Source organism: Amblyraja radiata, chromosome 32, assembly GCF_010909765.2.
Source record: "Amblyraja radiata isolate CabotCenter1 chromosome 32, sAmbRad1.1.pri, whole genome shotgun sequence".
NCBI classification, from domain to species: domain Eukaryota; kingdom Metazoa; phylum Chordata; class Chondrichthyes; order Rajiformes; family Rajidae; genus Amblyraja; species Amblyraja radiata.
The window spans coordinates 24,660,967-24,677,067 of NC_045987.1; the positions used below are offsets into that span (position 1 = coordinate 24,660,967).

General features: G+C 47.6%; 1 protein-coding gene across 4 annotated transcripts in view; it reads left to right on the forward strand.

Annotated features, from left to right (window-relative positions):
- The window catches only part of ralgps1 (Ral GEF with PH domain and SH3 binding motif 1), a 729,016-nt gene that overhangs the window by 161,722 nt on the left and 551,193 nt on the right, over positions 1–16,101 (forward strand). For all 4 annotated transcript variants that reach the window (XM_033049388.1, XM_033049390.1, XM_033049389.1 and 1 more), the window contains exon 3: positions 15,263–15,381. In XM_033049388.1, coding sequence (XP_032905279.1) covers positions 15,334–15,381 — 48 coding nt within the window. In that variant the 5' untranslated portion in view covers positions 15,263–15,333. The remainder of the gene's footprint in view (positions 1–15,262; positions 15,382–16,101) is intronic.

Genomic DNA, 16,101 nt, shown 5'->3' on the forward strand with positions numbered 1-16,101 from the left:
TTTCGAGGGATATAGGCCAAACGCAGGCAGGAGGGACCAGTGTAGATGGGGCATTTTGGTCGGAGGACCCTGTTTCTGTACTGTATGTCTCTAAGACAGTGAAAAGAAAAACTAAGCAAAAAAATAAACAAGACATTGGTACACAAAATACACAATTAGAAAACAAGTCCATGGTTGAGCAAGAGGCAGTCTGCAATAGTCAATAGTGCTTTTATTGTCATGTGTGTTGATTGTTAGCACAGTGAAATTATTTTCCTTACAAACAGTCCAGTAGAGTGTAAAGGGCATGTCCCACTTGGCTGTCTTTCGCACGCCATTTACGCGACCTGCTAGCGCATGGGGAGCGCGTGGGGAGCGTGGGGATCTGTACATGGAGTGGCGTGGAGGAGTGTGGACTTCGTCCTGCACTAAATCTCCGTGCATCACCGGCCTGTCGCGTAACTGACGGCCAAAGTGGGACAGGCCCAACAACCTGGCGCGAAGCAACGTCTCACCTCCAACAGCAGCAGAAGCAGGCAATCAATCGTCGAACTCAGCCTGGGACTCACGGCCATTGCGGTCCGGATCCGCCCCCACTTCTACTCCCAGAGCAGGGCCAAGAAAATTGAAGATGGACACAAAATGCTGGAGTAACTCAGCGGGACCGGTAGCATCTCTGGAGAGAAGGAATGGATGACGTTTCGGGTCAAGACCCTTCTTTCAGACTGAAGAAGGATCTCGACCCGAAACATCATCCATTCCTTCTCTCTAGAGATGCTGCCGGTCCCGCTGAGTTACTCCAGCATTTTGTGTCCATCTTCAAATGATGTCACGTGCTCCAGATGGCTGTGCGGGCGCATGATGACGACTCGCGGGACCGGCGTGCGACCGTCGCTACCGGCCTGTCGCGTAAGTAACGGCCCAAGTGGGACAGGCCCTTAACTTCCCATTGCTGAGGTAGGGTTTGGGTTGTGCAGGTTGCTGCCTTTCCCTCTCTATCAACAGTTATCATTGTGCTTGTTTTAGCCCATATATGACTTGTCAAATTCTGTCAGATATTTACTGCTGATAACAGCTCCACCACTGATTTTACGACACCCTTGGTTCCAGAATCTTCCTGGATTATCAGTTTCGGAAAAAAAAGTTCACTGAGTCCACGTCTACCGTCTGCTCCGTCTACCAAGTCCTCCGCTCAGTTTATTTATTTATTTTTTTATTTCAAAATATACTTTATTCAATTGGTAAATATATACAATTTCTGAACCATTCAAACAAAATTCGGAGACTATACAAACTTTTTCCAGTACAATTTTTTACATTTGTCAAATTTCACCAAACAGTCCCCCACCAGTGCCACTCTGTGGCCCCTGTTCAAGTAATAAATATATACAATGTGTACCCAGTGCGAAAATTTCCATCTGACATTTCAAGTTACACAAAAAATGTCCCCCACCCGTGCCACTCATGTGGCCCTCTGGTGTGGGATACCTTCCCTTAATTTAATTTGAGGGGCGTCTCCACCATACTGTGCCCCCCATGTCCAGCAGCGGAAGGACCCTAGACTGTGGCCCTCCCCCACCGAGCCTTGGCGTTGGCTGCACCAAGCTTCAGCGAGTCCCTTAGCACGTACTCCTGCAGTCTGCAGTGGGCCAGTCGGCAACATTCCCTGACGGACATCTCGCTCTGCTGGGTGGTGAGCAACGCTCGGGCAGACCAAAGAGCGTCTTTCACCGAGTTGATGACCCTCCAGCAGCACTGGATGTCAGTCTCTGAATGTGTCCCTGGGAACAGTCCGTAAATCACAGAGTCCTCTGTGACGGAGCTGTTCGGGATAAATCGTTCCAGGGACCCTTTCATACCTCTCCAGACTCGTTTTGCAAATCCACACTCTCTAACCAACCTGATCTCCCGGATGCACAGCACTCCAACTCCCCCACCCATTCCCAATCTGACCTCTCTGTCCTGGGCCTCCTCTATGGCCAGAGTGAGGCCCAGCACAAATTGGAGGAACAGCACCTCATATTTTGCTTGGGTAGTTTACACCCCAGCGGTATGCACATTGGCTTCTCTAATTTTAGAAAGCTCTTGCTTTCTCCCTCCTTCCCCACCCTCTTCCCAGCTCTCCCACAAAGCCTACTGTCTCCGCCTGTTCCTTTCTTTTTTCCGCCCCCCCCCCCTCCCCCGACAGCAGTCTGAAGAAGGGTCTCGACCCAAAACGTCACCTATTCCTTCTCTCCATAGATGCTGCCCTCACCCCGCTGAGTTTCACCAGCATTTTCTGTCTACCCACATCTACCATCGATCACCCTTTCACACTAGATCTACCCACCTTCTCATCTACTCCCTACACACTGGGGGCAATTAACCTACATCTTTGGAGTGTGGGAGGGAACTGGAGCACCCAGAGAAAACCCACGCGGCCACAGGGAAATCGTGCCAACTCCACACAGACAGCATCCATGGTCAGGATGGAACCCAGGTCTCTGGCATAGTGAGGCAATGGCATTCCCAGCTGTGCCACTGTGCCACGGTGCCACTGACATTTGCATCTGTATTGTAACTCCCTTAATTCAAACTCTTAGAAATAGTTTTTATTTTGCATGAAAAGTTTACTTGAGCATCTCCCTTAATCCTATGTGTCTTCCCGTGATTATTTTGAACTCCATAATGGTAAATAAAACAAGTGAGGCAATCCAGTGACCAAAGTCATCGATATAGTTTACCATAATGGGGGGAGGTGCTGAGCAGTGTGTTTTATTTTCACATGCGGGTTGCTGGCAGCACCGTTTAGTGTAGTTTAGTTCAGACATGCAGCGTAGAAACAGGCCCTTCAGCCCACCGAGTCCACGCCGACCAGCGATCACCCTGGTCATGACAATTTGGGCGGCACGGTGGCGCAGCGGTGGAGTTGCTGACTTACTGCGCCAGAGACCCGGAATCGATCCCGACTACGGGTGCTGTCTGTATGTAGTTTGTACGTTCTCCCCGTGACAGCGTGGGTTTTCTCCGGGTGCTCCGGCTTCCTCCCACAATCCAAAGATGTACAGGTCTGTAGGTTAATTGGTTTCCGTTAAAAAAAATAGTAAATTGTCCCCAGTGTGTGTTGGATAGTGCTAGTGTATGGGAATCACTGATCGGCATGCACTCGGTGGGCCGAAGGGCCTGCTTCCACGCTCTGAATTAAGTTAAACGAAACATTAAACTGCATAATTTCTGTTTGCTATTTATGATTATAACACATTTGAAAGGTAGCAGTTTCCTTGTCTGCCAACCATTTTGTACACGCTATTTATAAATGATGAACAATTTATGTGTAGGAGTTTGTACGATCTTCCTGTGACCACGTGAGTTTTCTCCAGGTGCCCCGGTTTCCTCCCATATTCCAAAGGCGTGCAGGTTTGTAGCTGCAATTGGCTACGCTAAAAAATGAGTAAATTGTCTCTCGTGTGCAAGATAGTGATCGTGTACGGGGTGATCGCTGGTCGGCTTGGAATCGGTGGGCTGAATGGCCTCTTTCCACACTATCTCTAAAACCAAAATAAATGAAAACTAAAGAACTAAACTAACTAAAGGAGTTATCCAGCTCCTTGCATGTTCGAAGGTCAAACAGAGTGGCTGGAGAGAGAAAATCAGGATTGATTAGACTCTTGTGGGAGGCAATCGAGTGTCAGCATAAGTTGTTCACCATTATAAACCCATTTAATAAACGGATGAATGTGCTGAAATAGCCAGGAACTTGAACCCTGTGTTTAGCCGTCTTGTCTTAAATTAAACCCTCTAATCAAAGGCGATGTTTTAGAAAAGCAACGTTTTTAATAGAATGGTCCGAATTACTTGTACATAAGTAATTAGTAGTTGAGCTGTTTTATTATAGCTCAACTACTAATTACAGGGCTATGGGTCAAACACGGGCAAATGGGACTGTTTTTGGTCGACACTTACGAGTTGGGCTGAAGGGCTTGTATTCGCGCTGTATGATTTCAGGACACTCTATGTGTCCATAATCAACGATAAACAACGGGCGGCACAGTGACTCGGCGGTAGAGTTGCTGCCTCACAGCTCCAGAAACCCTGGTTCGATCCTGACTACGGGTGCTGTCTGTACGGAGTTTGCACATTCACCCTGTGACCGCATGGGTTTTCTCCGGGTGCTCCAGATTCCTCCCACACTCCAAAGATGTGAGGGTTTGCAGGTCACTTGGCTTCTGTAAAACAAATGTCTATAGTGTGCAGAATCAAACTAGTGTATGGGTGATAACTGGCCCTATTCAGTGGGCCGAAGGGGCTGTTTCCACGGTTTTCCCTAAAACTAAACTAAAACTAAATAAACTTTAGTAAAAAATGGTGTCAGAATGTAGAGATATTTTGCCAGGTCAAAGTTAGATATAGACAGGCACACTGACTATTATTGGCCCATATAGCTCATGTTGACCATTGGGCCCACATACTTCATGCTGAACTTTGATGTCCAAACTGGGCATCATTGGGATCATAAAGCCCATGCTGTCCATCATTGGGTCCATATAGTCCATGCTGGACAATAACAAGGTCTCATCGGACTGGTCCCTAAGCTCTTTGTCAGTAGCCTTTTAGTTTACAGTACATCCGGTGCTCATCCATTGCACCATCAAGATTCTCTCTCCACCTCTGGTCTAGCTGATGAGTTCCAACCTCTCACAAACCCCAGTGAAAAATCCTCAAATGTTCCAAGTGACTATTGATGCATTCCGGGCATGGCACGGTGGCGCAGCGGTAGAGTTGTAGTCTTACAACACTGGGTTCTATCCTGACTACGGGTGCTGTCTGTACGGAGTTTGTACCTTCTCCCTGTGACCGCGTGGGTTTTTTCCGGGTGCTCCGGTTTCCTCCCACACTCCAAAGATGTACAGGTTTGTAGGTTAATTGTCAGAATTTACAAATCTGTAAATTGTCCTTAGTCTGTCGGGTAGATCTAGTGATCATTGGTTGGTGTGGACTTGGTGGACCAAAGGGCTTGTTTCCATGCTGTGTCTATAAAGTATAGAACAGTTGAGATAACAACATCAATAAATGATTCCCCGAGTGTGTACGACACTATGTAGCTGCCACAAAATGCTGGAGTAACTCAGCGGGACAGGCAGCATCTCTGGAGAGAAGGAATGGTCCACGATTCGGGTCGGGATCCTTCTTCAGATTGATGTCAGGGGAGGGAGCGGGACAAAGATAGAATGTGGTCTGAGACAGTAAGACCAGTGGGAGAACTGGGAAGAGTTAGGGGATTGAGAGGGAAAGCAAGGGCTATCTGCAGTTAGAGAAGTCAATGTTCATACCGCTGGGGTGTAAACTACCCAAGCAAAATATGAGGTGCTGTTCCTCCAATTTGCGCTGGGCCTCACTCTGACAATGGTGGAGGCCCAGGACAGAAAGGTCAGTGTGGGAATGGGAGGGGGAGTTGGAGTGTTGAGCCACCAGGAGATCAGGTTGGTTAAGACGGACTGAGCGGAGGTGTTCAGCGTAACGATCGCCGAGCCTGCGCTTGGTCTCGCCGATGTAGAGAAGTTGACACCTGGAACAGCGGATACAGTAGATGAGGTTGGAGGAGATGCAGGTGAACCTCTGCCCCACCTGGAAAGACTATTTGGGCCTTTGGATGGAGTCGAGGGGGGAGGTAAAGGAACAGGTGTTGCACCTCCTGCGGTTGCAGGGTTAAGTACTTGGGGAGTGGGTGGTTTGGGTGGGATGGGACGAGTTGACCAGGAAGTTACGGAGGGAACGGTCTCTTCATACCCCAGTGGTATGAACATTGACTTCTCTAGCTTCAGACAGCCCTTGCTTTCTCTCTCCATCCCCTTCCCAGTTCTCCCTCCAGTATTACTTTCTCCGCCTACATTCTATCTCTGTCCTGCCCCCTCCCCTGACATCGGTCCGAAAAAGGGTCTTGACCCGAAACGTCGCCCATTCCTTCTCTCCAGAGATGCTGCCTCACCCGCTGAGTTACTCCAGCATTTTGTGTCTACGTTCGATTTAAACCAGCGTCTGCAGTTCTTTCCTACACACCGTTGTGTTTGGCCATTGTGACGACATGTGCCTCTACAACAGCAGTCTGTACCAGATTTATTTCCACATGGTGTAATTTTCCTAATACCAATTGTTTCTATTGCTCCACATTGCAGTTTTATGACTGAAATTTGTTTGCAACTTGTAATTCCCCAGTCGAGGGATTTTTCAGTAATTACGGAGTTGACCTGCCAACAAAAAAAGCTGCATTTCCCAAGGCAATTTTGGAGAAGAATAACATTAAATTAAAAATTCCAAATCTGTCCACTCCAGTATTTATTTTCAGAGCAACCTGATATATTTATCTTCATTCTGCCTGAATTTTTGTGCACCCAGATTACCCAGTCTGTGATATAAATAGCAGATTTTATTTTCTTCCCCTAATGCAGCACATTTCTCTCTGAGCCCAAAGTTACAAGCCACAGCAAGGTCTCAGTTCAAAGGTACACAAAATTGCTGGAGAAACTCAGTGGGAGCGAAGGAAATAGGCGACGTTTCGGGCCGAAACCCTTCTTCAGACTGATGGGGGGTGGGGGGGAGAAGGAAGGAAAAGGGGAGGAGGAGGAGGAGCCCGAGGGCGGGCGGATGGGAGGGTGGGAGGAGACAGCTAGAGGGTTAAGGAAGGGGAGGAGACAGCAAGGGCTAGCAAAATTGGGAGAATTCAATGTTAATGCCATCCGGACGCAAGGTCCCCAGACGGAATATGAGGTGCTGTTCCTCCAATTTCCGCTGTTGCTCACTCTGGCAATGGAGGAGACCCAGGACAGAGAGGTCGGATTGGGAATGGGAGGGGGAGTTGAAGTGCTGAGCCACCGGGAGTTCAGGTAGGTTATTGCGGACTGAGCGGAGGTGTTCGGCGAAACGATCGCCCGACCTCCGCTTAGTCTCACCGATGTAAATCAGCTGACATCTAGAGCAGCGGATGCAGTAGATGAGGTTGGAGGAGATACAGGTGAACCTTTGTCGCACCTGGAACGACTGCTTGGGTCCTTGAATGGAGTCGAGGGGGGAGGTGAAGGGACAGGTGTTGCATGTCTCAGTTCAGTTCAGTTTAGTTTATTGTCACAGTGTAAAGCTTTTGTTGCGTGCTAACCAGTCAGCAGGAAGACAATACATGATTACAATCGAGCCGTTTACAGTGTACAGATATGTGATAAGGGAATAACGTTCAGTGCAAGGTAAAGCCAGCAAAGTCCGATCAAGGATAGTCCGAGGGTCACCAGAGAGGTAGATAGTAGTTCAGCACTGCTCTCTGGTTGTGGTAGGATGATTCAGTTGCCTGATAACAGCTGGGAAGAAACTGTCCCTGAATCTTGTGGTGTGCGTTTTCACACTTCTATGCCTTTTGCCTGATGGGAGAGGGGAGAAGAGGGAGTGGCCAGGGTATGACTTGTCCTTGATTATGCTGCTGGCCTTGTCGAGGCAGCGTGAGGTATAAATGGAAGGGAGGTTGGTTTATGTGATGGTCTGGGCTGTGTTCACAATTCGCTGTAATTTCTTGGGGTATTGTATGGAGCTGTTCCCAAACTGATTTGATAGATTGATACTCCCAGATCCCATATTTTAGGAACTGCACTGAGTCTCCTCTACCTGTGTTTTCCCTTAAATGACAAGAAGTCCAAATTCAATCTGGCAATGTTTATTTTTAAGTTTATAGATACAGCGCGGAAACAGGCTCTTCGACCCACCGAGTCCATGCCGACCAGCGTTCACCCATACACTAGCACTATCCTACACACACGAGAGACAATTTACAACATTACTGAAACAAATTAACCTACAAACCTGTCAGTCTTTGACGTGGGAGGAAACCGGAGCACCCAGAGGAAATCCACACAGTCACAGGGAGAACGTACAAACTCTGCGCAGTCAGCACCTGTGGTCAGGATCGAACCCGGGTCTTTTGCTCTGTAAGGCAGCAAATCTACCGCTGCGCCACCGTGCTGCTTCAATGTGTGCAGGAAGGAACTGAAGATGCAGGTTTGTATTGCTGTTAGCCCTTTCAAAGCAAAAGGATTTGAGTATAGGAGCAGGGAGGTTCTACTGCAGTTGTACAGGGTCTTGGTGAGACCACACCTGGAGTATTGCGTACAGTTTTGGTCTCCAAATCTGAGGAAAGACATTCTTGCCACAGAGGGAGTACAGAGAAGGTTCACCAGACTGATTACTGGGATGTCAGGACTTTCATATGAAGAAAGTCTGGATAGACTCGGCTTGTACTCGCTAGAATTTAGAAGATTGAAACATAGAAATAAAGAAATATAGAAAATAGGCGCAGGAGTAGGCCATTCGGCCCTTCGAGCCTGCACCGCTATTCAATATGATCATGGCTGATAATTTAAGGGGGATCTTATAGAAACGTACAAAATTCTTAAGGGGTTGGACAGGCTAGATTGTTCCCGATGTTGGGGAAGTCCAGGACAAGGGGTCACAGTTTAAGGATAAAGGGGAAATCTTTCAGGACCGAGATGAGAAAAACATTTTTCACACAGAAAGTGGTGAATCTCTGGAATTCTCTGCCACAGAAGGTAGTTGAGGCCAGTTCATTGGCTATATTTAAGAGGGAGTTAGATGTGGCCCTTGTGGCTAAAGGGATCAGGGGGTATGGAGAGAAGGCAGGAACGGGGTACTGATTGGGGATGATCAGCCATGATCATATTGAATGGCGGTGCCGGCTCGAAGGGCCGAATGGCCTACTCCTGCACCTATTTTCTATGTTTCTATGATTAACTGTAAACGGCTGCCTTCCTTACAGCGACAGAGACCCAGGTTCAACCCTGACTGCGGGTGCTGTCTGTTTGGAGTTTGTATGTTCTCCCTGAGACCACATGGAGTTTTCCCCGGACTCTCCATTTTCCTCCCACACTCCAAAGATGCACAGGTTTGTAGGTTAAATGGATACAATTGCAAATTGTCCCTTGTGTGTAGGATGGTGCTAGTATACGGGGTGCTTGCTGGACAGGGCGGACCTGATGGGCCAAAGGGCCTGTTTCAACGCTAAATCTCTAAAATCTAGTCTAAACCCTGCATTAAAATGAAGTACTTTGGGTTGTTGTAGAGTTGTAACTGTTTGGAATGATACAGCATCGGTTGTCCTTCGGCCCATCAAGTTCATGTCGATCGTTAACAACCCATTGGTAAATCCTACATTTTTAATCCCATTTCTTATTCTTCCCATGTTCCCATCAGTCCTCCACAGGTTCTACCACTCACATTATTAAATACATTATTTAATTCAGTTGTGAGACCAGCTTAATGGCACAGTTAAAATACAGCATCTCCCTCAGTCCCGCCCTTGAGATGTCAGCCTTTGGGTTTCTGTTGAATAATAAGCCTTTATTGTCATTGCACTTAGAAATACAGTGAAATTAGGAGAGCTACCCCTGGTCAGTGCAACCAAAACAAGTCCAAACAAGACAAAGTCACATCCAATGCATTCACTACGCTATTCTGCACTGGGAGAATATTACACTTTAAATTTAGTAAACACTTTAAAGGATTTTAAAAAAGAGGAAATATTAACTGAGTGGTCTGTTTTATAGTGGAATTAATGACAGAATTCTCATGTCGCGTGGATAGTTGAGGAATTTAGGGTTCTATTGCCCAGGGAAAGGAACTGTCCTTGAGTCTGTTTGTCCGGCTTTTGACACACCTGTAGTGCCTACCAGAGGGCAGGAGGTTGAACAGGAACTGTCCAGGATGGAAGGGGTCTTTGATTATTTTCCTGGCTCCACGGAGGCACCGAGAGCTGGAGATGTTTTCCAGGGAAGGCAGAGGGAAGCCGATGATTTTTTTGGGCAGTTTTGATCACTCTCTGCAGGGCTCTCCTTTCTGCTGCTGAGCAGCCGGCAAACCACACACGACAACAGGCTCATCAGAACTTCTGGAGTGGGATTTGAACTCAGAATGTTCAGACTCTGAAATTCACGTACGACAGGCTGAGTGAAGGCGACCTTGTAAGCTTACAATGTCAACTGTGAAATGGAGTTCGAGAACAGGGGAGGCACGGTGGCGCAGCAGTAGAGTGGCTGCCTCACAGCACGAGAGACCCGGGTTTGGTCTTGTGACATTGTGCGTTTCCTTCCACACTCCAAGGACGTATGCGTCTGTACGTCAATTGGCTTTTGTAAATTGCCCCCAGTGTGTACAGGCAATGGTTGGTTGGAGTGGGCTGAAGGGCCTGTTCTCATGCTGTATCTCTAAACTAAGCTAAACGAACAGCTTCTTCCCAACAACTGTCAAACTCATGAACATCATATAACACTAATGAATATATGCTATGGCCTTTCTTTGGTTGCACGAAAGACTTCAGTTTCTTTTCCACTAAACGGAGTTATTGATTTTATCAAATTATTTTTGTTTGTTATATGTTATCTGTGAGTATCGTGTGTCCAGGCCTGTTAAGCTGCTGCAAATAAGAATCTCACTGTTCCATTGTCAGTAAATGACAAGCTAATGCTCTGGAATCTTGGGTACCTGGGCAATCTGTTTACAGGAGTGGAAGCTAGTAAATGAACAGAGTCAACTGAAAGATTAATAGAGAAAGATGATAGATGAATAGAGCTTTCTCTGCTTTGGATGGGGGTACCTGGTCATACCACTCATCCATCCCAACACCTTTACTCTACTTTAGATTTTATCTTAAGGGCCTGTCCCACTTACGCGACCTTGGCTTGCAAATTACGCGACCTCGTGGTCGCTTGAGGCGTACGGGCACTGCATGGCCGTGCTGGGCCGGTCTCACTTAGAAGTGCGGAGGGGTATGGAGTTGTGCGGGGCTGGTCCCGACATCGCGCGGGGCTCCGAAATTCCTGCAGTGACCGAACTCTTCGCGCGCCATCGGCCTATCGGCCCGCGTACGCACGCAGGCGCATTGCGGTCATGCGCAGCATCCAGACGTCGTACGCAGTGTCTTGACGGCGTACGCAGCGTCTTGACGGCGTACGCCTAGCGTGTGGCATTGCGTGATAACGTCACCGCCCGACGCAGTTCGACGCCCAAATTCAGTCGCCCCGCCTCCTGCCCAGCTGATTTGTAAGAATGGGGGCTGCTGCTAACAGAAGTATCTGTTGCTGTTGCAACAATGTAGTCTGCATCTCTTCCATGATGATCATGGAATAGTAGCCAGTAACCCCCCTATATATGCGTAAATGTCATCACGAGCGAACTTCGCGCAACCTCCGCTTCCGGTTGGTCGCGCCAAACGCACGCAATCGCATGCAAGCGTGACAGGCCCTTTAGACTTTAGAGATACAACGCGGAAAATGGCCCATCGAGTCCACGCCAACAAGTATTCCTTGTACATTAGCACTATCCTACACATGAGGGATCATTTACAATCAATTTACTGCCAATTAAACTAAAAACCTGTACATCTGTGGAGTGTGGGAGGAAACTGGAGCACCTGGGGAAAACCCATGGGGAGAAGGTACAAACTCTGTACAGACAGCACCCGTAGTCAGCATCGAACCCGGGTACCCCGCGCTGATAGGCAGCAACTCTACCAGCTGCGCCACTGTGCCCGGTTGAACAGACACCGAAAAAGGGTCTCTTCCCGAAACATCGACAAACCCTATTCTCCAGAGATGCTACTTGTTCTGCTGAGTTACTCCAGCACTATGTGTCTGTATTTGTAAACTTGCATCTGCAGTTCCTTGTTTTCCGCATGTTTGGACAATTTGGTTTCACCTACCACAGATGTTGCCTCACCTGCTGAGTATTTCCAGTATTCTCTGCATGTATCTTAATTGTTTTAATTCATCGTGATCATTAAAAAAGATTAAAATACTTGAGGCATTGCAGTGTCTCGTGTTTCCATTTTACTGTTCCATAGCAAAATCTGATAAGCTGCCCTCCAATAGATGTGGTGGCGCAGAGAGAGTTGCTGCCTCACAGTGCCAGAGACCCAGGCTCAATCCTGACTACGGAGCATGCACGTTCTCCCCGTGGCCTGCGTTAGTTTTCTCGGGTGCTCCGGTTTCCTCCTACACTCCAAAGATGTGCAGGTTTGTAGGTTAATTGACCTGTAGATAGACCCTTGTGTTTAGGATAAAGCTAGTGTACGTGGATCGCTGGTCGTTGCACACTCGGTGGGCCGAAGGGCCTGTTTCCACGTTGTATCTCTAAACTGAACTCAGTGGATCAGGGACCTTTTGTGATTTTTTTCAGCAATGCTGCCTGACCCGCTGAGTCATTTTGTGTCTTTTGGTAAACCAGCACCTGCAGTTCCTTATGTCGAAGATGGAAAGATGAAAGCTGCATTAGCAGAGGAGTTCCTGCAGAGGGCACATTTGCTCCAGATATCAGCAGGTTCAGCGCTAGATTACAGCATGCACAACTGTGGCATCAGAAGGGAGAATTTATCGAAGGGAAGAATTTAATGTGTGTGTTGAAATTGTAAATGTGTTCTTCATCAAACAAATTGGCTCAGGATTAGCAACGCTCTTCATGAAGATTGTTCCCAGGGTCAAGGTTGTCCATCTGTAGTTGATACAAATATCTGGAGTTATGTCTGGAAAAAGGTGACATTGTTAACCTTAAGATGTAGCTGCCCTCCAGTGACAGACCTTGGAGGGGATGGAGGCATTTGCCATACATTGTTGCTTTGTACCGCACGTATATGGGACATTAGATGGGCAGGAATGTGTTTGGGTGGCACGGTGGCGCAGCGGTAGAGTTGCTGCCTTACAGCGGCAGAGACCTGGGTTCGACCATGACCTTGGGTGCTGTCCATACGGAGTATATATGTTCTCCCTGTGACCACGTGGGTTTTCTCCGGGTGCACTGGTTTCCTCCCACACACCAAAGATGTACAGGTTTGTAGGTTAATTGGCTTTGGTAAAAATGGAGAATTGTCCTTAGTGTGTAGGATAACGGTCGGCGTGGACTTGGTGGACTGTTTCCACGCTGTATCTCGAAAGTCTAATGAATATTGTAAACTGTTAAAGGGGAACACTGACATCTATTCGTGTAACACAGGGGCCGTGAGGAAGCTGGAAGAAGAAATTTAAGTTCACACAAGTTTTGTGTTTGGAGGGAAAGAAAGAAATTTGCAGCAACAGGGAGAAAAGGAGACAAAGAGAATACCGCAGATGCTGAAACTTCGAACAAACAACAAAAACTCGTCCAAACTTTTTTTTTCTTTCAGTCCATTCGGAGATGCTGCCTGGCCCGCTGAGATCCTCCAGCATCTGTCCCCCCCCCACCCCCACCACTACATTCCTCCCTCTGGTTTCACAATCCGCAACTCTTCAAACCTGTCGCACACCTCCTGCTCTTATCACTGGCCTTTGTTTAAACCAACTGTCTATTGAAACCCCCCTCACCTACGTCCACCTGTTACCTGCCATGCTTTGTCCTGCCTCTCCCCTTTTCCTGCTTACTTCTCCCCCCTCTGCAATCAGTCTGAAGAAGGGTCTCGTCCAGAAATGTCGCCTGTCCATGTTCTCCAGAGATGCTGCCAGACCCACTGAGTTACTCCCGCACCGTGGGTCCGTTTGTGCATCAGCCAGCGTTTGCAGTTTTGTTTCTACGCCATGTTTAGTTTTGGTTTAAAGACATAACATGGAAACAGAATCTTTGCCCCACCGAGTCCACGTCGACCATCGATCACCCGTTCACACTAGTTCCACGCTATCCCACTTTCACACCCACTCCCTACACACACACAAGGCAATTTACAGAGGACCAATAAAACCACAAACTTTGGGATGTGGGAGGAAAGCGGAACACCACACAATCACAGGGAGAAATGTGCAAACTCTACAGACAGCACCCGAGGTCTGGATCAAACCAGGGTCTCTGACACCGTGAGGCATCATCTTTACCCGCTGCGCCACTGTGCCACCCATTCACAGGGCACAACTGCACACCATTATTTTTCATTTCCATAGTGAAACAGGTGTAGTGTTTTAAAGCCTTTGATGGGTGTATTAGAAACAAATAGATAGTTGTGCGGTGACCAGAACTGTGAACAATGCTGCAAGGGCAGTCTCATCATTGTACTATCCATCAGGAACCTGTCCCAACTCTTATTTTCGATGCCTCCACCTACCGAACATATCGAAAGACTTTCGTTGCTTCCTTTCCACCCATGCCTCTATGTTCAGGGAACTACCAACTAGCAGCCAAGATCTCTCTCGACATCAATGATCCGAAGGCCCTAAGGAGAAAAATTTGCAGCAACTCGAGGAAAAAGAGACAAAGAGCAGATACTGGAACCTTGAACAAAAACAAAACTCGTTCCAACTAAAATTTCTTACAGCCATTTCATAGCAAAGAATTGAAGAAGAGTCCTGATTAAAAATGTCATCTGTCCATTCTCTCCAGGGAAGCTGCCTGACCTGCTGAGTTCCTCCAGCATTTTTCCCCTGCACTCCCCTCCACCATCAGCAACCTGTCCCAACTCTTATTTTCATTGCCTCGACCTATGAAAGCAAATATATCCAAAGCCTTTCTGACTACCTATCCACCCAATGCCGTTACTTTCAGGGAACTATCAACTAGCGGCAGAGATCTCGCTCCACCAAAGGTCCTTGACATTTAAGGGCCTGTTCCACTTGGCCGGCATTCGCGCGTAATTATTTACGCGTCACGACGCACGATGCGCGCATGGTGACACGCATGTGATGCGCGCATGGCGCGTGATGACATAGGCAGTGATTTGTATGTACAAAATCTTCGCACACCATCTGCGTGATGTGCAAATAACGGCCAAGTGGGCCAGGCCCTTTACTCTGTGTATCCCACCAGAAAGTGACTTCCCAAACTGCATTACCTCACACTTGTCTAGATTAAATTCCACCTCCCACTGCTCTGCCTAACTTGCCATCTGATCTGTTCTCAGGTATGCCAGGATAACTTTCTCCATTATCTATTATTGAGTCAATTGCAAACTCAACAATCATACCTCATACCTCAACGGTGCACGTCTTTGAATATGTGTCTCGTGGCCAAAAATATTTGTTTGCAAATTTGGTTGCATTTATGAAAATGTGCAAACTCTGCACACAAACGGCGCCCAAGGTCAGGATTGAACCCAGGTCTTTGGCGTTGCCAGGCTGCAGCTCTATCCGTGTACCACCAACCCGCTCAAAGAGGAAAGGCAAATTTAATATTGAAAACTGCTAGGAAAACCAACCCCTGTAATCTAACCCACCCAGACACGAAACAAGAAGAGACGCCTCAGCTGCCTGGCACATTACTGAGAGTCTTTATTTAAACCCATTGTTTCTCTTTTCTTCCACAGGGATTGTCCATCTATTATGTGTCGTCACTGGCTGAGGCTCAACTAAGGACTGCTTGACAAGCAGCGGCAGAATGTACAAGAGGAATGGCCTGATGGCCAATCTGAAGGTCACACCTGAGGTAACCATTGGATGTCGACGTGCAAGTACACCTTGGTGCCATGTCACATGTTTATCTCCTCACTAGATGGTGCCAGAGAGTGGCGATTGTGTGGATAGAACATCCTCCGATACGTGTTCTAATCTAAACCTCTTTTCTACCTATTACTCCATCACCATGTAACTATTCTGTATCGTCAAGAGTGTTTTATTGTAATATGTCCCTATACACACACACACACCACGACACACATGCACTCACACGCACACACACATCATTTCACACACACACACTCACATGCACGCACACACGCACATCTCACACACACACACATACACACACACACGTCTCACACACACACACACTTCTCACACACATACACATGTTTCACGCATACACACAGACACACACGACTCACACACACATACACACACTACACACACTCACACTCACACACTCATACACACACACATATATCCACACATACACACACATGTCTCACACGCACACAGGTCTCTGTCACACACACACGCACACACACACGCACACACACACACACATGCACATACAGACACCACGTCACATACACATCACGCACACACACTACATCACACACACACACTGACACACACACGTCACACATCACACACGTCTCACACGCATACACATGTCACACACACGTCACACATACACACATGTCACTCACACGTCACACGCACACACGGCATACACACATGTCAT